At 58.9% G+C, this 21,779-nt stretch overlaps 1 protein-coding gene across 1 annotated transcript; it reads right to left on the bottom strand.

Moving 5' to 3' along the window:
* Nucleotides 1–674: 674 nt before the first annotated feature.
* SNAPC4 (small nuclear RNA activating complex polypeptide 4) lies at nt 675–19,627 on the bottom strand (the record flags this gene model as incomplete). Its single annotated transcript, XM_080709478.1, has 20 exons — nt 675–788; nt 1,470–3,107; nt 4,027–4,137; nt 4,734–4,804; nt 5,022–5,244; nt 6,529–6,993; nt 7,300–7,379; nt 8,327–8,421; nt 13,785–13,879; nt 14,271–14,377; nt 14,641–14,788; nt 15,074–15,238; nt 15,541–15,613; nt 15,685–15,789; nt 16,905–16,986; nt 17,452–17,530; nt 17,937–18,062; nt 18,145–18,312; nt 19,070–19,116; nt 19,498–19,627. 20 exons carry the CDS (start codon nt 19,625–19,627, stop codon nt 675–677), a joined length of 4,122 nt encoding a protein of 1,373 aa, XP_080565604.1.
* Nucleotides 19,628–21,779: the final 2,152 nt, after the last annotated feature.

Raw genomic sequence — 21,779 nt, 5'->3', positions numbered from 1 at the left:
AGACGACAAAACCACAAAATGCTATTTGGCATTTTAATTAGAAAATAGAACATTTCCTCTTCAAACATCTGGACATGTGCTGAGACCAGCCGGCGGCCTGGGATGGAAAGGCGGCCTGCGGAGTCCCCTCCTGTGGGCAGGCGGAGGTCGGTCGGACCAGCAGCCCCCTGCTTCGGGCTGCTCTTTCCTACAGGGTGAGTGGTGGGCTTCTGGGCAGGCATGGGCCCTGCCTCTTGCCAGCAGGAATCCTTGTCCTGAAACAGAGGAGCACCTAGATGGCGGGGCATGCGGACCCCATGTACCCCAGCAGGCGGCAGTGCTACCGAGGGGCTAGAGCCAAGATGACCTGGGCCGCGAGGACACAGGCCCACCGAGATCACTGTGTATCTAGATAGTTGCCTCTCCTGGCACCTGCTCTCCAGGCCTGGGGCCCCGCGGTGGAAGCAAAGTTGCTCCAGGTTAGGGGCCCTGGCCCTGTCTAATGGCAGACAGGCCACACCTGTGACCATGTGCTGGGCCCTGTCAGTGCCATCTCGCTCCTGGTGTGGAGCCAGGGTAGACAAGAGGACAGGCCAAAGGTCCCAGGCCTCAGCCTGGGTGCTACCGTGCAGAGCCGAGGGAGCTTGCGCCCGGCAGCCCCCGTCCTGGCTCTGGCCTTGAGACTCACCTGGCTCTCACAGCTGCCACCTCTTTCGGGGGTACCGGGAGCGCCGGGTCCTGAGCATGTCAAGGTCATAGGAGCTGTCCAGGCATGAGGGGGCAGTACCCTCACCAGGGTCCATAGCTTCCTAAAGCAAGAGGCCCGGCAAGGGCAGACAAGTGACCTCCCCTGACACAGAGACTTGACGAGGGAGGGGACGGCACCTGCCCCGCCTAGCAGAACCCCTGGTTTGTCCAGGAAGGGCATGCCTGCAGGGCTGGGCCAGGCAGGCCTTCTGCTGCCCTCTCTCTCTCGTAGGGGTCTCCCTTTAAGCAGCCCCTGCCTCCTGAGACGAGGCCCAGTGCAGGGCGGCGAGGCACAGACCAGGCGGCTGCAGACTTAGCCTACGGGGCCTGGCGGCCATCCCAGCACTACGGCTTTCCTCGTTGCTCCAGGGTACCCTGGCACTGCCACAGCGCCCAGGAAGGGAGCAGGCAGGATGGGCTGGAGTCCCCTGGTTTCACACAAATGCCCGAGGCCCTTAACAGGAAGCGACTGCGGGGCACTCCTCGGGCCAGGCAGGGAGGGCAGGGCAGTCCTAAGGACTTTACTTCAGGGTTCTCCTGGATAAGATGAAGTAAGTCTAGAAAAGGCTTCATGAGCAGACACCTGGAGGAGCCAGCTCCCAGAGCGACCGCCCTCTGCTGACCGTGCATGCCCGCGTGCGGGGCTGGCTGCCCCCTGGAGGCCGCCTTCTAGCACTGGTCGGGAAGCTCAGTTTCAGGGGTGGGCTAGGGCCCCTGCCCGGCGCCGCTGGCCTGGCACTCACCTGGAGGGAGTGTGTGACCTCGGGCCCCGTCTGCTCTTTGCTGTCCGTGCAGCCTGGCCAGCCGCTCCTGTCCTCGAGTTCCAGGTCCTCGTCCTCGCTCTCAGGGCCCACCCTCATGGCCACTGACAGGGTGGTGGGGACACCACGGGGGGGCAGGGTGGCCAGGAACGCCGGGAGGGTGAAAGCTGCTAGGAACCGTGCCTTCAGCAGCAGGTAGGCTGGGTTGTCCTGCAGCTGTGTTCGCACCAGCTCCAGTGAGGCCCGCAGGGCCCCAAGCTCAGGCTCGGCCCCGGCTGGCCCACTGGCTGCCAGTGAGGCGGCCCTGTGCTCCAAGGCCTTTTTGTGGAGCAGGAGGCTGGCCAACGTGCGCAGGCTGCACAGGGCGGGGGGCTGGTAGGGCAGCCTGCAGCCCAGAGGGGGCAGGCACACCCCTTGCTGTCCTCTCAGCCACTCCCGAGTGGCCGTGTCACTCTCCAGGGAGAGCAGACCCAGGTCCAAGGCACCCTTCTCCAGACCCGCAGGTGTGGGGCAGGACGCTGGTGCTCCTGCTTGATCACCGCTGGGGCCACTACTACCCTGGGCAGGCAGCGGGCTAGGCCCAGGGCGCTCTGCTTGGGAAGACGTCCTGGGCTGCGATGCCTCCCTGGCCACCTGGGCCTCTCCAGGGGTATAGGGAATATCACCACCCACTTCTGCAATACTTTGGGGTGGGGGGCATGCTGGGGGGATGGAGGGGTCCATCCTGGAGGAAGGGGTGGGCTCTGCATTCACACTGGCTGGGGGCTGCTGAGGGCAAAGAGGACTCTTGTGGGGAGGAGGTGGCAGTGTTGCTGGTGGCCTTGAGGGGTTGGTGGTCTCTGCTGGCCCCGGGAGGCCCATCATGGCTGGCACTGGCACAGGGAACAGCCCCTGGGCTGTGAGTACCCAGGTGACCGGCAGTGAGATGCTGGCTGCTAGAGAGGACCCAGCCCCGGGTGCGCCCAGAGCCGGAGTCACACTGAGAGGCTGCGTGGGCAGATGCGTGGGGCTGGGGGCTGCAGGGAGAAAGGGTAGCACCTCAGGCAGTCCCTGCCTGCGGGACGTGGCAGGGACCTGGGGCTGTCCCACGCAGCTCGGAAGGCAGCCCACAGGCACGGGGCCGAGGCCTGGTGTGAGGGCGAGCGGCAGGGCTTGCAGCACGGGGAGTTGCTTGTCCTTGGCTGAAAACCCGACCTCCTGCTGGGAGGCGGAGGGGCACCAACCGGCCACCATGGGGGAGCTAGAGACTGTAGGGCTTGCGGCCGCGGGGCCCTGGGGAGCTGGCAGCAGAGAGGGCTGAAGAAACACAGGCGAGGAGACCAGCAGCTGGGGCTGGGGAGCCGCGGGGCCCTGGGCAGCCTTCTTGGCACGGGCCTCACGGAGACGCTTCTCCCGTAACAGCTCTGACACAGTCTTGGGCTTGGGCAGCGGGCCGCACAGGGCAGCCATGGGCGCCCGGGATGAGGGTGCTGGCCCCGCGCTCGCTCTGTGGCTGGTGCGCTTTGCAGGGCCCTGGGCTGGCACGTTTTGGGAGAGACAGCCTGCGGGAGGACAGACACTATGGTTGATGGGGGGTGGCGGGCTCGAGCCCAGGACACTGGAGGTGCCTGCAGCGGGTGGCTGTTGGACATGGGCAGAGTCAGGTCCTGAGCCGAGGGGCGCTAGCTGCCTGATAGCCTACGCATGGACCCCAAAGCCCAGTGCTGTGGCCGCTGCATGGTGAACAGGCCAAGGGTAGCCCTAAATCTCAAACACCTTCAAAACCAGGGGCTGCTGGGCCCATGCTCCTCCCTCCTCAGGGTTCTGCAGGTATGGGGGGGCCCGTGGCCACAGCACAAGTAGCCCTTGCTTAAGGCAGCCTCTGGCCTCCGGGTGCCTCCTGCTCAAGCCCTGCCAGGCTTGTGGCCCAGGTAGGAATCCAGAGACCGTCCCCAGGGCCACAGGCTGTGGCTCAAAACGGGGTAGGTGCTGCCTCTCCCCTCAAGACAGAGAGAAGCAGGAGGTGGTACCTGGAGTCGTCCGGGCATTCACAGGGGCCTGCAAAAGGAGGGGAGGAGAGTCAGCCACTTGTCACAGATTCTCCCTCGCCACTCTCTGCAGTGGGGACAGGGGCCCAGCCTCCCCCTCGGCCGTGCACGGCTGAGGCTGGTCCTGCAGGCTCCAGTACGGCTCCGGCACCCTGGCCGGTGTTCGTGTGTGTGGTTGGGACTGTGTGGAGCTGTTAGTCCTCGGGCACACGTTGTGTCTGAGGTTTTGCTGTCCTCCCAGGTGACAGGGCTCTGGGGTGAGGCCTCCCGCTGGCACGTGGGTCTGTGGGTTTGGTTTATGGGGTATATAGCCCCACAGCTCCCCACTCTGCCTGGTCAGGTGGCGGCAGGGGCAAAACAGGTCTATAGCTGGGCATGCTCAGGGCTCTGGCCACCTGCACCTACCTCGCAGGGACCCAGGGGCTGCTCTGATGCCCCCTCCCTTGGAAGCCTGGGAGTGCCCCCTCCCTGGGAGGCCAGCACTTGCTGCTCTTGTTCCCAAGCATTGGTACCTGTGAAGAACGTGGCGGTGGGCCCCGAATGCCAGGCTGCAGCAGTGTGGGCAGCTGGGCCTTCCTCTCTCCTATGACCTCCAGGCAACCAGCAGTATCAATCTGCAGCAGCTAAGAGACAGGAGAAACAACCTCCTGGCTCAGCCGACCACAGGCCCAGGCACCAGAGGGGCTCGATGGGGGAGGGAGGCCTTGACTGTGGTCCTGACTGGGGCTGCTCTCAGGCGCAATCAAAGTCCAGAGGCTCTGGCAAGAGCCTGGGCCAGCTGTGCTGAGCCACGATGGTTCAAGCGCCCTCAGCCTAGACTTGGTCCTCAGGCCGCCTCAGGCCATGGCTATCCTCCTTCCGTCTGCCACCTTCCCCACCCAACAGCTTCTACTGAGACCCAGGACCCTAGTGCCTGCCCTTCCAGGGTGCTGCTAAAGGGTTAAGATGGATGGCCGGGTGCCCTAGTGCTGCCCTTCCCAGGGTGCTGCTAAAGGGTTAAGATGGATGGCCGGGTGCCCTAGTGCTGCCTTTCCCAGGGTGCTGCTAAAGGGTTAAGATGGATGGCCAGGTGCACTTCATATTCACCTGAGCTGTGGGCTGTGGGGCTGGGTTTGAGGATGGAGGCCATTAGCAAATCAGATTTTCAAAAGTAGCCCTACGGCAAACTTCAAAGTCCACCAAAGGAACAAAGCGCATGGCCACGCGCTCGCCGGCTCACCTGGGTCAGCAGCGTGAACACTGGGGTGCTGGTCAGGGGGGCGCTCTCTAGCTGCATTCGGACGCTGCCGGCTGGGGAGGCACACGGTGGGAGAGGCTCTGGGAGCCCGAGGAGCCTCGGGCGGGGTGGCCAGCCCAGAACCCATGGCTGCCCCAGCACAGCGCAGGAGGCTGCCAGGCAGAGGGAAAGCCAGCACCCCCAATGCCCAGGGACGGTGCCCACGCCCTCCCCCAGACCCCCACGTGCGGCCTACTCCACCCTCAGCCCCAGGAGGCTCCCAGGCAATACCTGTGGTGTGCACCTCCGCGGGCTTGGGAGGGCGCAGCAGGGTGAGGTCGCCCACCCAGGGCGTCACGGCCAGCAGGAGCCTGCGCTTAAGGAGCCTCCGGCGCAGAGACTGCCTCCGGCGCCGCTGCCCACTCCGGAAGGCTGGAGGCCTCAGCTGCCGCAGGTAAGACCTGGGCAGGATACCAGCAGGGCCAGGCCCAGGGGCTGAGCCAGATGGAGGCGGCTGCAGGAAAAAGGCACCTGAGACCCCGGCCAGTGGAAAGCACCCTGGTGTCCCCACAGCCAGCACAGCGGCAGCCCTGTGTGGTAAATTCAGGCCATCACCAGCAGGCCCCGGGAAGCCGTGTTGGTCCTGAGCACCCTCCGGGGTGCTGTCCGCAGGTTGCGTGTCACAGACCCCTGGTGTGGACACCTCCCACCCTAACCAGAGGTGCATGCTACGGCACCGCCACTACTTGGGAACAGTCCACTGAGGGAAGAGTGGGGTTCCCAACAGGGCCTCCCCAAAGGGGGTAGGTGCCGCACCCAGGGTCCTGCCAGGACACTCAGGGACCCCTGGGCTGCAGCAGGTCCCTCTCCCCAAGGAGCTTCCTGCTCATGTGACCACTGGCCATGGGATGTGCTCTGGCTGGCTGTGCCGACCTCTCCCACAACCCGGGCAGAGCTACACCTGCATCCAAGCCCAGGGCCCCAGCTCCTTGAAGACAGGAACCGGCCAGTACAGGTCACACCTGGCAGGTGGACAAGGCTCCAAATGGGGAGACCTCAGGAACGGTGCACAGGTGAGGACTGGAGTGAAATGTTTCAAAAGCGCCCCCAAGTTCAGACTCTCACCAGCTATGGAAACAGCTTTTCCTGTGGCTTTTTTTTTGGGGGGGGTGTGCTAGGGATTGAATCCAGGCACATTTGATCTCTGAGCTACACCTTCAGTCCTTTTTTTTTTTTTTTTTTTTTGGTGGTGCTGGGGTTCCTGGAAACCCTTCTACCTCTGGGCTACACTCCCAGACCTATTTTATATTCTTATTTGGAAACAGGGTCTCTTAAGCCAGTGAGACTGGCTTTGAACCTGTGCAATCCTCCCGCCTCCACCTCCCAAGTGCGGGGATTACAAGCGTGCGGCACCACGCCCAGCCCCTTCAGTCCTTTTTTATTTTTGTTTTGAAGCATGGTCTTGCTAGGTTGCTGAGAGTCTCAATAAGTTGCTGAGGCTATACTTGAACTTGCAATCTTCCTGTCTCAGCCTCCCAAGTACTGGGATTACAGGTGTGCACCCTACAATGGGCTCCTCCCTTGTGGCTTTTAAAGCAAACATGTTGGGAAATGGAGGTTGCTGCACTTGGGCAATTCTGAAATCTACCCAAAGCAGAACACTCCAGTGAGCAATGGCTACTGGGAAGGCTGGAGGCCAGGATGCCACACTGCCCGAGGGCCAGCCTCAGTGACCACCAGAAGCACAGAGCAGCCGCTCTCCCTCACACGTCAGGGAGCCTCGGGGGCTGGCACCCACCTCGCAGGCCAGCTCCTCCAAGCGCGCTGGGAGGGTGTCTGCTGTGACACTTGGTGGGACGGTGGCACGGAGCCCGGGCGGGGCCTGCTTCTGGCTCCCCTCCTCTCCAGGAGCCGTGGCTGTGGCGGCAGCTTCCTTGTTGCGGCCCTGGGTGCTATCAGACCCCCTGGGAGGGCCGGCGGCGGGGCGCCCCAGGCAGCCTCCTGCCTCTCTCTGTGGCAGGCTGGTGCTCTTTCGGGCAGGCACCCACAGGTCTATGTCCGGCACCACGTACTGTGGGGGCGGCAGCACTTTGTGACCCTCCTGGGGCTCCTCCAGCTCCCCGTCTGAGTCCTCGCTGCTGCTGCTGCTGCTGCTGCCGCTGCTGCCATTGCTGCTGCTGCTGCTATTACTGCTACTGCTGCTGGAGCTCCAGCGCACACTGCGAAAGGTTCGGTGCCGCCGCCTCTGCTGACCCTGCCTCTTCTGCAGGGGGGAAAAGGGCCATTTGGAGGCTTTAGCTATCCAGAAATGAAGGAGAGGCAGGCGGGCCAGCCCTCAGAGAGAGGCTTAAGCGGAAGACTTCCAGGACAGAGGACGGCTGCCAGCAGGGCAGGGCAGGGTTTCCCTCTGCCTCCGCCTCTGCCGACAGAAGACAACACAGCTGGGCCAGAGAGGGGACGTGCCTCCCCAGCCCGCGCTCCCTCCATCCCACCCCACCCGTGGCCCGCAGGCGCCTCCCCAGCCCGCGCTCCCTCCATCCCACCCACCCGTGGCCCGCAGGCGCCTCACCCCAGCCATGGCTCTCCACTTGGTCAGACACTGGGAGCCCGACCGGTGGGGAAGTTCCAAAGCTATCCTGGCCCAGTGCCCTACAAGAGCAAATGACACATAAGCTGCCTCGTGTCGACTGATGACACACACCTCCCGCTTGGAAAGGACCCAGCGCCTCCAAGAGCTGAGCTGGGGCCCCTTAGAAAGGGTTCCAGCACCCTTGGGTGTTCAGCAAGAAGAGGTGTCACTGATGTTGGTGAGCCTATTTGGCAGCACCCAATCTTCAGGCAAGCATGAGCCCCTCAGGGAAGTTCTGGCAAACATACGACCAAGAGGGAGAAATCATCCGTACGTCCTGACCAGGGTCCTCGCATATCTGCTGTTAATAACCGGGCTCCAAGCCAGCCATTTCAGGGCTGTGTGCTCTGTCGGGTCGCGCTGGCAGCAGGGAAACCAGCACAATGCTGCCTGGGGCAGGTTGACAGCGGGGGACAGAAGCCTTTGTAATATGCATGTACCAGAACTTAGGATTTATTCTGACAGTACAAATATTTAGTGAGCCTACCCCCAAAAAACAAACAGCTCAGCTCATTCCAGAGCTGCAGCAACGATGGGAAGTAACTTGTGTCTGTCAAGAGAAGCCCGGCTGAATAACCACGGCATGGGCCCCGAGGAAGGGCGGAGGCACAGGGTCCCCGATCTAACGCATTAGGTAAAGTGGCAGCCACAGGGGCACCTGGGAAAGCGGCCCTTCTAGCAGTGCAGGCCGCGTGGGACCCCGGCAGGGCCGAGCAAGGTGGCTAGCTACTTCCTACGCTGTAGTGAACATGTGCTGATTGGCAACGGGCGCCACAGGGTGCGGGAGCCGTGTAGTGCTTGCCTAGCTTGCAGGAGGCCCTGGGTTTCCCCAGGACAAAATGAAACAAAACAGGACCCCAAATCTGCAACGGGAAGACCGGCCGCCATTTAAGACGGCGAGACAGCAGGCGGGAGGTGCTGGCTTCGGTGCAGCCAGAGGAGCGGCGCAGGCCGGGCGGGCACTCACCCACGCCGTGCTTCTCTGTGAGCTCCCGCAGCCGCTCCTCCTCCTCCACATCCCATCGCCCCTTCTTCAAGCTGGAATGCAACCTTCTGAGGTACCTGCAAGCGGCAGGGGACAGAGGGCTCAGGCTAAGCTCCACTCCGTCTGCCTTCCGTCCATGGCACCAAAGCACAAGGGACATGCACATGAAGAGACTCCAGCCACGATCACATTTCATGTTGTTTCCAAGGACACCACCAGGAAAATGGAAAGAGGCGGGCGTGGTGGCGCACACTGCCTGGATTACCAGCCTCCCGAGTGCTGGTAATCCCAGCACTCGGGAGGCTGAGACAGGAGGATCGCGGTTCGCGGCCAGCCTCAGCTGCTTAGTGAGGCCCTTCGCAACTTAGTGAGACCTAGTTTCCAAATAAAGAATAAAAAACAGGGCAGGGGGTGTAGCTCGGAGATCGAATGGCCCTGGGTTCCATCCCCAATACCGCAGTCAATAAATCAATGTAAACGGAAAACAAGCCACAAGTTGGGAGAATATTTGCAAATCACACATCTGATAAAGGACTTGTACCTGGAAAATATACAGAGCTCTTACAGGCCAATGACAGAGTATTTTAAAAAGCAGGCAAAGGACCTGAGCATGAAGACAAGTCAATGTACGTGTGGATATACACGAGCATACCTCTGTATGTGTACACGTATGCTCCCTACACACGTACATTCCATATTTTTAGCCAATAGGCACACGCAAACTCAACATAATTAGCCACCAGGGAAATCCACAGGAGAGCTGGGCGTGGCGGTGCAGCTTGTAATCCCAGTCCTCGGGAGGCTGAGACAGGAGGATCGCGGGTTTGCACTCAGCCTCAGAAACTTAGCAAGACTGTCAAAATAAAAAAACAGATGCCGGGCGTGGTGGTGCACGCTTGCAATCCCCACGCTGGGGAAGTGGAGACAGGAGGATCGCACAGGCTCAAAGCCAGCCTCACTGGCTTAAGAGACCCTGTTTGCGAATAAAATATAAAATAGGTCTGGGAGTGTAGCCTGGAGGCAGAAGGGTTCCATCCCCAGTACCACCAAAAAAAAAAAAGTTAAATAGGGCTGGGGGTGTATCCCATAAGTAGATGTCTCTGGGTTCAATCCCCATAACCAAAAAAGAGATGGACATTTATGTTCATATAAAAACATATATTCAGCCGGGCGTGGTGGCGCACAACTGTAATCCCAGCATTCGGGAGGCTGAGACCGGAGGATCACGGTTCGCGGACAGCCTCAGCTACTTAGTGAGGCCTTCCGCAACTCAGTGAGACCCGGTTTCAAAATAAAGAATAAAAAATTGGGCAGGGGGTGTAGCTCAGGGGTCAAATGCCCCTGGGTTCCATTCCCCAGACCCGCAAACAAAAATGTCTATTTGCCGGTTGTGGTGGCGCATGCTTGTAATCGCAGCATTCGGGAGGTGGAGACTAGAGGATGGCGATTTGCAGAGCGCCTCAGCTACTTAGTGAGGCCCTCTGCAACTTGGTGACAGCGTTTCAAAAATAAAGACAGGCCGGGCGTGGTGGCGCACGCTTGTAACCCACTGCTTGGGAGGCTGAGACAGGAGGATCGCACAGGTTCAAAGCCAGCCTCAGCTACTTAGTGCAACCGTTTCCAAATAAAGTATAAAATAGATCTGTGAGTGTAGACCGGAAGTAGAAGGCCCATCCCCAGTATCACAAAAAAAAAATATATATATATATATATCCGGCCATGGTGGCGCATGTTTGTAATCCATGTGCTTGGGAGATGGAAACGGAGATTGCAGTGATTCAGAGCCAGCCTTGCTGGCTTAAGAGACCCTGTTTCCAATAAAAAAGATATAAAATAGGTCTGGGAGAGTAGCCCGGAGGTAGAAGGGCTTCCAGGAACCCCAGTGCCACCAAAAAAAAAAAAAAAAAATTATATATATGCTGGGCGTGGTGGCGCCGCACTTGAGAAGTGGAGACAGGAGGATCATGCAGGTTCGAAGCCAGCCTCACTGGCTTAAGAGACCCTGTTTAAAAAAAAAAATATATATATATACATATACATATACATATATATATATATATGTGTGTGTGTGTGTGTGTCTGGGAGTGTAGCCCGGAGGTAGATAGAAGGGTTTCCAGGAAACTCAGTACCACCAAAAAAATAAATAAATAAATAAAATAAAATAAAATAAATAAATAAAGACTAAAAACTAGGGCTGAGTGTAGCTTGGAGGCACAGTGCCCTGGGTTCCATACCCTGTACTGAAAAAAATAAAATGTATGCTCATCTGGGCGGTGGCTCAGTGGTAGAGCACTTGCCCAGTGTGCGGTATGTATAAGGCCCAGGTTCGATCCCCAGCAGTACAAAACCCCAAACCAAATGAGACAAAATTAAAAAGCATATGTGCACAAATATGCGGTCAGAATGTATAGAAATACCGTGTGTCAGAATTTCCCTATTTTTTAAGACTAAGTAGTATTCCACTGCATGTATATACCAATTTTCTTTCTTTCTTTTTTTTTGTGGTACTGGGGGTGGAGAACTCAGGGGCCTTCTGCCTCCTGGTTATACTCCCAGACCTATTTTCTATTTTATTTGGAAACAGGGTCTCACTAAGTTGCCGAGGGTCTCACTAAGTTGCCGAGAGCCTCACTCAGTAGCTGAGGCTGGCTTTGAACCTGTGCGATCCTCCTGTCTCCACCTCCCGAGGCGGGGATGACAAGTGCGCCCACGCCCGGCTGCACCCATCTTCTTTGCGCACATCGTGAGCAACGCTCCCATGAACACTGTCCTACAAGTATCTGCTTTGAGCCCCTGCTCTAAATTCTCTTGGGGTTCGCCTACCAGTTGTTTCGAGTACACGACGGGAGGGGGGGGGTACTGGGGATTAAGTCCAGAGGCATTGTGTCTTAGAGCTACACTCTCAGCCAGCCCTGTTTTATTTCCTTTCCAACAGGGTCTCGCTACGTGGCTGAGGTTAGCCTCGCCTCCCGAGTGCTAGGATCACCGTCCCCCATCGCCACGCCGGGCTCTGTGTCCAGCAGCTCTTTTTGGTGCTGGGGGTTGGATCCAAGAGCGTTCTACCTCCGAGCTGTAACCTCGGTTCACATCTATTCTGAGGTGCGCGGGACGGAGTACAGGGGCTTCCTGTCTCTGAACTATACTTCGAGACTTATTTTATTTGGAAACAGTCTCGCTAAGGTGCTGATGATGGGTTTGAACCTGCGATTTTTCTGTCTCAGCATCCTAAGCCCTGCGATTACAGGAGTGTAACACCATGCTTGGCTCCTTTTATATTTATTTTCAGACAGTGTCTTGCTAAGATGCTGAGGCTGGCCTTGAACCTGTGATCCTCCTGTCTCAGCCTCTCAAGTACTGGGATAACAGGCATATGCCACCGTGTTTGGGGCTCAGATTTATTGATTGATTGATTGGCTGTAGTACTAGGTGTTCGACACAAGAGTCACTCTACCTGAGCTACAGCCCCAAGCTCCCCCTTATTCTTTGCAGTACTGGGGATGGAACTCGGGCATTCTACCTTTGAGCTACCTCAGCCCTATTTTTTATTCTTTATTTTGAAATAGGGTCTGAGTTGCAAAGGGCCTAAGTAGCTGAGGCTGCCCTCAAACCTCGATCCTCCTGTCTCAGCCTCCCAAATACTGGGATTACAAGTGTGCGCCACCCTGCCTGGCTCCCCAAGCCTTTTCTTAAAGTCTTTCTGCTTTGAAGCAGGGTTTCGCTGGGTTGCTGAGGCTGGTTTGACCTGGGACCTCCTGTCTCAGCCTTACAGAGGACTGAAGGCGCGCAGCTCACACTCAGCTGTAGAATTATTCACTCACTTATTTCTGTGGCACTAAACCCAGGGACGACCTACCTCCAAGACGCACCCCAGCCCACCTTCTCTGTTTTGTTTTGAAACAGGGTCTTGCCAGGCTGCTGAGTCTTCCTACTTGCTGAGGCTGGTTACGACCTGCAATCCTGTCTCGGCCTCCCAGTTTCTGCGATTGTAGGTGTTCGTCACCATGCTTGGCTCTAGAGCTATCTTTAATGGTGGCACACACCTGTGATCCCAGCTGCTCAGGAGGCCGAGGCAGGAGGACTGTAAACTCTAGGTTAGCTCGGCCAACTTAGCGAGACTCGTCTCAAAACATACAGTGGGTTGGGGGGTATAACGCGGTGACAGGGAGCCCAGGAGTTAGCCCCCAGTACCACACACACATAAAAAGCCGCCCTGCCATGGTTTTGGCTTGTGGATCAGCCTGTGCAGGTGTCCATCTGCCCTTTGTGCGTCCTCTCTGCAGAGCCTGCTCAAGACCTTTGCCCACTTTGGGGCTGAGTCCTTGGCGCAGCTGAGTGGGGTTCCTTTCTGGGGCAATCAAAAAAATTTTTTGGTGGTATTAGGGGTGAAACCCAGGGGCTTTCTACCTCCGGGCTATACTCCCAGCCTATCTTATATTTTATTTTGAAACAGGGTCTCACTAAGTTGCTGAGAGCCTCACTAAGTAGCTGAGGCTGGCTTCGAACCTGCGTGATCCTCCTGTCTCAATCTCCCAAGCGCGGGGGTTCCAAGTGTGCGCCACCATGCCTGGCCAATCAAAATGTTTTAACATGGCCGTGATGGCTGCACAGCTCAATGCCTGCACTAAACCCGCTGAGCTGCGCACTCAGATTTAGCCATAAGGCATGTGAACCACAGCACAACGAGCTGCTCTAGCCAAGCAGGTAAAGGCCGGAGCTGCAGCCTTCTGCCCAGTGGCTCGGGGGGATGCTGGCCAGGAGCTGCCAGGTGGAGCCTGCGGTGTCCTCCTGGTGGACGAGCAACACAAACCAAGTATGAAAGCCGGGGTTAGACGGGCATGGGACAGACACGCGTAATCCCAGTACTTGGGAAGCTGAGACAGGAGGAACGCAGGTTCAAGGACAGCCTCAGCAAGTAGTGAGACTCATCAACCTAGCGAGACCCTACTTCAAAATAAAAATAAAAAGCTGAGCGTGGTGGTGCATGCTTGTAATACCAGCATTCAGGAGGCTGAGACAGGAGGATCACGGTTCGCGGACAGTCTCAGCTACTTAGTGAGGCCCTCTGCAACTTAGTGAGACTCTGTTTCAAAATAAAGAATAAAAAATAGGGCAGGGGGTGTAGCTCGGAGGTCGAAGGCCCCTGAGTTCCATCTCCAAACCCGCAAAATAAATAAATTTAAAAATTTAAAAATAATAATAAAAAAAAAAAAATAGGGCTGGGAGTATATCTCGGAGCTTGAATGCTCCTGGATTCCATCCCCAGTACCAGCCCCCTCCCCCCAAAAAAAGTCTGGGTTACAAAAAAGAATAGCTTTTCTTGCTTCCCAGCTGGTCCGCCCTGGCTAGCTCCTGCTGTGAGAGCCTGTCACCCAGCCCGCCCCGTGGCCTCAGGAGAGCAATGCAAGCAAGCCCTTCCCTCGCCCAGCGCCACGCAACTCACCGGTCTCGGCACTGGGCATCGCTTCTACCTGGCACCTCTTCTCGGATTTTAAACCAACCCTGCTCCCCGTATTTGGCAACAGCTCGAAGTAGCTTCTGCAGGGAAGATCAAGAAAACAGCTGGCCAGGCGTGGTGGCGCACGCTTGTAATCCCCACGCTTGGGAAGCGGAGACAGGAGGATCGCGCTGGTTCGGAGCCTGCCTTGCTGGCTTAAGAGACCCTGTTTCCACATAAAAAGGTAAAAAAATAGGTCTGGGAGTGTAGCCCGTGGGAGTGTATCCCGGAGGTAGAATGGCTTCCAGGAACCCCAGTACCACCAAAAAAAAAAAAAAAAAAAAGAAAAGAAAACAGCTGACACCTTGTGGGCTGGGCAGTACCCCCTGGTCTGAAGTCTGCCAGCTTTAGGAGGGAACCAGGGCACAGCAGCCATGGAGGACACCCAGGGCCTTTCCAGGGGCCAGGTCCCCGCAGACCCCACAAGCTTACGGCATCTTCCTCTGGGGTCCAGGACCCCCTTTTCAGGCTTGGATCCAAGCTCTTGGTCCACCGGTAGATGAGCTGCATGGAGTCTCTCCCCTCCATGTAGTAGACAACTGGGAACAGAAGGGAAGGGTGGGGCTCAGATGCCCGCATCCCATGTAGTAGACAGCCGGGGCGGAGGGCTCAGGGACTGGCCATCCAGGTGGACCCCGCGGGAGGGCCACTCTGACCACCCGGACCCCACGGTGACACATCCTCTCTCCCGGCCTCCTCACATGAGCGCAGCAGGGAGAGCTGCGCAGCAGGGAGTGCTGAGCTCTCTGCTCCATGTAGGTGGGACAGCTGAGGGCCCGGGGCTCGCATGGCGGATGCTCACTTCTGCGGTACGGGATGTGGCTCCCCACGCGCATCTCCTGGACCAGCTGGGTGAGCATGCGGTCCTCCTCCTCCGTCCACTCCTTGCGCTTCAGGGCTTTGTTGTGCTGCTGGAACTTCTGCAGGCACTGGAAGGCACTGCGGCTGGTCTTCCCAAGGCCAAACAAGAGCACACGGAGTCAGGGGCTTCTCCGCACACAGCCCTGCAGCACAACCCTGCCTGCTGCCTCTGGGATCTGGATCCTGTCTGCTGTGTGCATGGACACGCTTGGTCCAGCGCATGGCAGACCACACCACCCACCTGCAGCCAGGGCGCAGCTTCCTTACTAGTGAAACTCATACCCTTCCGTCTCAAGCCCAGACGCCTTGGGCTCCCAGGGAAGGGATCAGGCACACGGTGAGCCCGTGTCCTCCCGGCGGTGCCTGGTGCTCACCCCCAGCTCCTCTGCAACCAGGTGCCACATGAGGTGGCCATGTGTGGCCGCGATGGCCCTCAGCCGCTCCACCTCCTCCTCACTCCACTCTTGCTTGTTGATGCTCGGGTGCTCAAAGCTCTGCCAAAACTTCTGGATCTCCTCTGCGCTGCGGATCCCTTCAAACTGCGCTAGCAAGACACAGCCGCGTGAGGCCGCGAGCTCCAGAACTCCCAGACACAACTGGGCTGAGCTATCGCTGTGGGCTGGTGGCTTCTGGGAGCAGAAGTGAGTGCAACCTCTGGCCAGCTCACCAGGTCTGGCCCAGGTCAAGGTTCAGACTTGGCTCCAAACGCAAAGCTGGGTGCTTGGAGAGTGTGGACCTCACATGAGGCACCTCGAAGCCACGTGCCTTCCCAGCTGCTAGACTAGAATGCAGGGTCCCAGCTGGGGAGAAGCCCACCCACAGGGAGCACGGCCCCCCTCACATGGACGTTGGAGATCTTCTCCCAGTCGTGGCTGTCCAGTCTGCTCCCCAGCAGGGCCTCCTCTGGAAGCTGGCTGGAGGGAAGCGCGGGTGTTGGGGTGGCAGCCGCGGCCGCCCTCCCCGAGGCCCCAGAGGCCCAGCTTACTTGATGTTCTGGATCTCCTCCTCTGCCTCCCTGACCTGCTTCTCCAGCGCCTGCTTCTCGGGCTCGCTGGAGGCCCGGCTCTGCTTCTGGCACAAGTACTCGAGCCTGCAGGAGATTGGCGCTGCAGGACTCTGGAGGCCAGTTACAGAGCACAGCCTGGCGGTGGGGTGTGTGCTCAGGCCCATCCTGCTTGTGCCTCAGAGCAGAGGAAGCACGGAAGCGCCTCTGGGTGTCCTGAGGCTCAGTGCTTTTCAGGGCAACAGCTGCACTCTATCTGCAGACGCAGGCAGTAGCTATCTGCTGCCCCGTATCTCAGCGCCTGGTCCCTCTGCCAAACCTACCTGCACAAGACACGGGCGACTACAGGGCCCCTGACTCTTAGCCTGCAGTTGCTGCTACAGCAAATAGCTGCTTCCCAGAACTGGCCAGAGAAGACCTGGCCCTCTCTCAGCTCCAGGAGAGGCTGCTGTCATGGCCGTGAGGCAGCTGGTGGGGTTTGGAGGCTCCAGGCCTCTCGGTACTGAGACGCCATCTGCTCCGGCTCCTTCACCCTGAACACACTGCCCCGCTCCCAGCCACCAGGCACCGTACGGCCAGACCCTCCAGCAGGCAGTGAGGATAGGACAGGCCAGACTCTGCCTGCCTTTTGTTTTTTGTTTTTCTTCCCTCCCTCCCTTCCTTCCTTTCTTTCTTGTACTGGGGGTAGAACCCAGGGGCTTTTCTACCTCCTAGGCTACACTCCCAGACCTATTTTATACTTTTTTTTTGGAAACAGGGTCTCACTAAGTTGCTGAGAGCCTAAGTAGCTGAGGCTGGCTTTGAACCTGTACAATCCTCCTGTCTCAGCCTCCCAAGTGGGAGAATGACAAGCGCGCACAGCCTCACCCGGCCAGACTGTGTTTCTTGAGGTACTGCTTGAGTCGGCCGGCGCCCAAGCTCCGAGGCACCCATGTCTCCACCCACAACCATCAAGGCAGCGGTGCCTTTGACCATTCATGGCCAGATGACGGTCCTTGTGCATGGGGAAGGGGCCCAGAGAAGAGAGACTGCCTGAGCCCCACAGCTGCATGTGGCTCGTGCTGAGCCCCAGCATGCCTGGGTGTGGCGTGGGCGCTGAGGTCGCTCTGGGCTGGAAGGGCGGCTGCAGAGCGAGGCAGCTGTGGTGGGCTCGCCTTGGCTCCCCTGCGGCGAAAGCCACACGGCCTGCGCAGCTGACTTACTTCAGTAACTTGGGCTGGAGCAGGCGCTGCAGGCGGTCACTCACCACGGACTTGCGGAGCAGGGCTTTCTCCCAGTGTTTCCCTGAGGAGGAGTGACATGGCATGGTGGGGCCCAGTGCCCAGGATGCACACTGCTTCCCTGAAACCTCTCTGCGACCCTGGGCACCACCTCGGCTTCCACACTCAGGGAGCAGCAGCTGCACTAAAGCCCCTTGATGCCAGCTGGGTGGCGAGCCAGGAACCCAGAAGCCAGCCCCTCTGTCCAGCAAAGCCCCCGCGCTGCAGGGTGGGGCATGCCAAAACTGGGCGGGAGAGGCCAGAGTGGGGGTGCGTGTGGCCCCGTCTACCCGTGGCTGGCACTTCCAGACGGAGCCCACTCAGCAAGGGAAGGGCAAGGGGTCACCTGGCCAGTCATGCCCAGGCCTAAGGAACCCACAAGGCCACAGGAGACAGACCTGGGAAGCACGGCGCAGCCCTGGCAAGGCAGGGCCACGGGCAAGGTCTCCGCAGCCCCCGTGTTGCCTGAGGGCCTGGCCTAGGCACTTACACTTGGTCACCAGGAGCTCCTTGAAAGCCTTGATGCCCTGGGCTGCCTTCTCCCGAGTGTCTTCGTTGGCAGGAGGCCCCTGTCAGAGTGCATGTGTTACACTACGGCAGAACAAGCCACGCCCGCCACAGGGCAGGCTGGGCCTGAGAGCCCCTTCCCTCAGCAGCCTTGCATAATCACCCACATGCGGCCAGACACCGGACCTATGCCCCACACGAATGGCTCTGGGCATGACCCACCCAGCACAAGGTGGGCTCGCGACTCCACAGGGGGCGACTGGAGCACGGGCCTGCCATCGGCGGCACCGTGACCTGCCCGAGGACTTCCCAGTTGCAGGCCCCAGGTGGCTTGCTCACAGGGCAGCAGTCCACCTGCCCATCCAGGAAGGGAGGCCCTGACACGAGGCAGGGTTTTAAGGAGGCAGGCAAACTGTGATCCCAACAGACCCAGGGAACTCAAGACCACGCAGGGCCCGGGCCACTCACCACTCCGGTGACCCTGTCCTTGAAGTATGGCTTCAGGAAGTGGCCTATGTACATGTTTGAGGGCAGGCTCTTGCCATCCTTCACCTTGGGGCCTCTGGGCCCAGGCAGACCCAAGGTGATCTCCTCCTGGGTAGAAGCAAGGGTATCTGTGGACCAGCAGCTGGGCATGACAAGCCCAGCCCGTCCTGGGAGGCTGGGGCCGCCCTACCTGCTGCTCCCGGTTCTGGGCCAGCAGCAGGCTGACTTCGGCCAGCTTCTCTTGGATAACCTCCTGGTAGACCATGTTGAGCTGCAGGCAGGTCTCCGGGTCTTCGGGGAGGGCTTTGTCCTTGAGGTCCTCCTCGTCGTTGCTGGCTTCACCCCACCGTTCTTCTTCCTGGTGAGGAGCCAGAGGCAGCGGTGTGGAGATGGGACATGGGGCCATTCCCCTCCCCACGGCCCTGGCACATCCCCTCCATGGAGCCCAGAGGTGACTGGCGGGTGGCAAGGGAACACTGATGTTTGGGGGCCCGGCATCCCCAAGTGTGCAAGTGTCCTAATGTCCCAGAGGCAATCCAACTGCAGGGAGTGTGTCCTGGATCCGGTCAGTGTGTGGAAACAGTTTCCAATTACTATAAGAAACGTTCCTGCAAATCCTGGACTTAACTCCCTGTGGAAATATCACATCCAAGAGCTTGGAATACCAACACGTCCACTGGGGGCAATATGCTCCCAGACCAGGGAACTCTGTCCATTAGAGGGACTACACAGCCCTTACCCCTACTAGGAGACTCTCTAAAACAAGCAGGTTGTAAGTTTCCCAAAATAAAATATAGAAGTAATGACGGGCATGACCACGCACTGCCGGGCGCTGCCCCGGTTTATCCGCTCTCGCTGACTGGCTGGAGCCAGCCTCAGTGTCCAGCCTGGGAAGCTGAGGGCAGAGGGTAAGCTGGGAGCAGGCCAGCAAACGGTCACCAAGTTGGCAGTGGTTGTTTCTGGGGACAATTTTAACTTTGATAATACTCCAAGATGTCTGTGCACTACTTTTATAATAGAGAAAAACCAGTAGGGCTTAAATCACCCCCGCCCCCAAGCCACTGTGGAGGTGGTGAGGCATGACCCAGCAGCCGAGCTGGGAGCAGCAGCTTTACCAAGAGCGGGGGGTCGGCGGCATCCACATCTTCACAAGGCAATGAATCTGTTGGAAACAAGTACGCAGTGCTAAAGACCAACAACGGAGTGGGACAGGAGCAGCAGAGCGGCGAGCTCCACACACAGGGAGGCAGGGCCAGCCCGAGGCGGCCCTTGAGTGCAGGTGGGACTGCCCAGGCCGAGGGGCCGAGCTTTGGGCCCTCCGCCCAGGCTGGCACGCTCACCAGCAGGCCCTGGGGAGGAGGATGCGCACACAGCCAACGGGCTAGCTAGCACTGTGGGCTAGGACCCACTCTGGCTGGGGTAAGGGTGGTCTGGGCAGGTACGGCTCCTTGCTACACAGCAGCATGTGTTCAAGGTGGCTGAACAGAACCTGAGGGCGCGCAGTGTTCCAGCCACACCTCAAAAGGCCAGGCACAGGGCTCACCTGCTTCGGAATCTGAATCGAGACTGGATTCCCAGACCCCCACGTGGAGGCTAGAGGAGCTGGGGTCCAAGACCCTCTCCAACTCCTTGATCTCTTTTGTTATTTTCTCTCTTTCAGCATCCACGTCCATGATTTCTTCCTGCCACTACAACATACGATGTTAAAAACCAGGAGAGAAGCCGAGCGTGGTGGTACACACGTGTGATCCCAGCACTTGGGAGGCTGAGACCGGAGGATCGCGGTTCGAAGCCAGCCTCAGCTACTTAGTGAGGCCCTCTGCAACTCAGTGAGACCCTGTTTCAAAATAAAGAATAAAAAATAGGGCAAGAGGTGGATCTCGGAGATAGAATGTCCCTGGGGTTCCACCCCCCAGTACAGCAAAACAAAAACAAAAACAGGAGAGTGCCCAGATCCATCCTTGTTCAGATACAAGCCTACCAGGGACGGCAGGAGCCTCTCAAAGGGACTGAGGTCCATGCCCAACCTGAGGGAGCCCTGGGGCTGCAACCTGGCACCCTCCACACCCCAAAACATCTGCTCTTTGCTTTGCCAGGGGCCTACATCCCATGATTGTCTTCTGCCATCTCTGGGGCTACAAGTAGCACAGGTGGAAAAGAGCTGAGAGCAACAGGTCCGCCTGCCTGGTCTCTCTGCTCTCAGGCCCCACCACATGGCAGCTGGTCACCCAGTGTACAAAGACGAGGCCCTCAGGTCCTGTGAGATCCGAACCTGTGGCCAGAGATGCAGGTACATCTTGCTCCTCAGAGGTGAACGCTGGGCGCCGTGACAAACGTTCATTGGAACACAGAGGGACCGAGTTATTGAGACCGAGAGCCCTGGGGGCAAGCTCCCAGAGGCTTCAGGGACCCATCTCCAGCCTCAGAGCAGCATCTGGCGGGGATATGTCTGATACTGAACTAGTATTTGTTTGAAGCCTATAGTTGCTATTTTTTCTCTTGTAAATATTAGTAGGTAAAATCTGAAGGAGGAAGAAAACTGGGAAGAGACAAGGGTGGGAAAATAAAACACTGGCAGAGAATATTCCAGAAAATACACACAGCCAGGGTCAAAAACGGCCAACGCAGAGAAACATCCTCCCCTGCTCTTGGCATCCTTTACCCCTGCTGAGACTAATGGGGGTCCTGCCCCACTGAACAGACGCAGCATCCACCAGGGAGAGACCTTCCACTGTGGAAGGCAAAGGTACCTCTCCTCTGTACTGGGAATGTTTGTGAATCAAACTCAGCTAGAAGCCAGCCAGAGCTGCAGGACTGGCAGCAACCTGGCCTTGAGGGGGGAAGGAGGCGTGTGCGTGCACACGTAGTACTGGGGATGGAACCCAGCGGCATTCTACCTCCGAGCTACACCCCCAGCCCTATTTTTTTTTTAATTCTTTATTTTGAAACGGGGTCTGAGTTCCAAAGGGCCTAAGTAGTAGCTGAGGCTGTCCTCGAACCGCGATCCTCCCGTCTCAGCCTCACAAATGCTGGGATTACCAGCGTGCGCCACCACGCCGGGCTTTTCAGCCCTATTTTTTTTTTTTTTTTAACAGAGTCTAAGCTGCAGAGGGCCTCACTAAGTAGCTGAGGCTGGCTGCGGACCTGCCATCTTCCTGACTCAGTCTCCCAAGTACTGGGATTCAGAGCGTGCGCCACCACGCCCGGCTAGCGGCTTGTTTTTAAGCCAGCGTCTCATCTCTGCAGCCCCCAACAGCGCGGGTGAAGTCGGAAGGTCAAAGTCTCAGCCCAGTCCCCGGGTCGGAAGCCACACGCCGCCTTCCCGACAGACGGGCGGCCCTGCTGTCCGGCCCCCTCTCCGTCGGGCCGGCTTACAAACTCGCCGGGGCGCGGTGGGCAGCGCCACCCGGTGCAGCGGCCGCAGGGTCGGCAGCTCCCCGAGGCCGGGCGTCCTCAGGGGCGGGGCGGCCTGGCGTGGAGACCACCCGGCCGGCCGGCGCCTCGCAGCTCGGCTGGGCTCGGGGAGCGAGGGGCGCCGCGGGCGCTCTCCACGCCAGCCCGCGCCGGCACAGCGCGGCCTCCGTGTCCCGCCCCTCCCGGCCTCGCCGTCGCCCGCCCGGCCGGCCAGCCCGGCCCAGCCCCAAGCCCTACCTGCCGAGGGCCCGCGCCGTCGCCCGGGCGACCGCAGGCTCCGCGCTTCCGGGACGGCGGAACTAGAGAGCCGCGCGCCGGAAGTCCCGCCCCCGCGGCGCGGGGCACGCCGGGACGGCGGGCGGGGCGCGGCTTCCGCGGTGGCGGCCTGGGTTTGGTCGCCGGCCGAGCGCG

This window comes from Muscardinus avellanarius (assembly GCF_963383645.1).
Source record: "Muscardinus avellanarius genome assembly, chromosome: 13".
Lineage (NCBI taxonomy): Eukaryota > Metazoa > Chordata > Mammalia > Rodentia > Gliridae > Muscardinus > Muscardinus avellanarius.
Note: the sequence above shows the minus strand (reverse complement) of the source record. Positions and strands in the feature narration are given on the sequence as shown.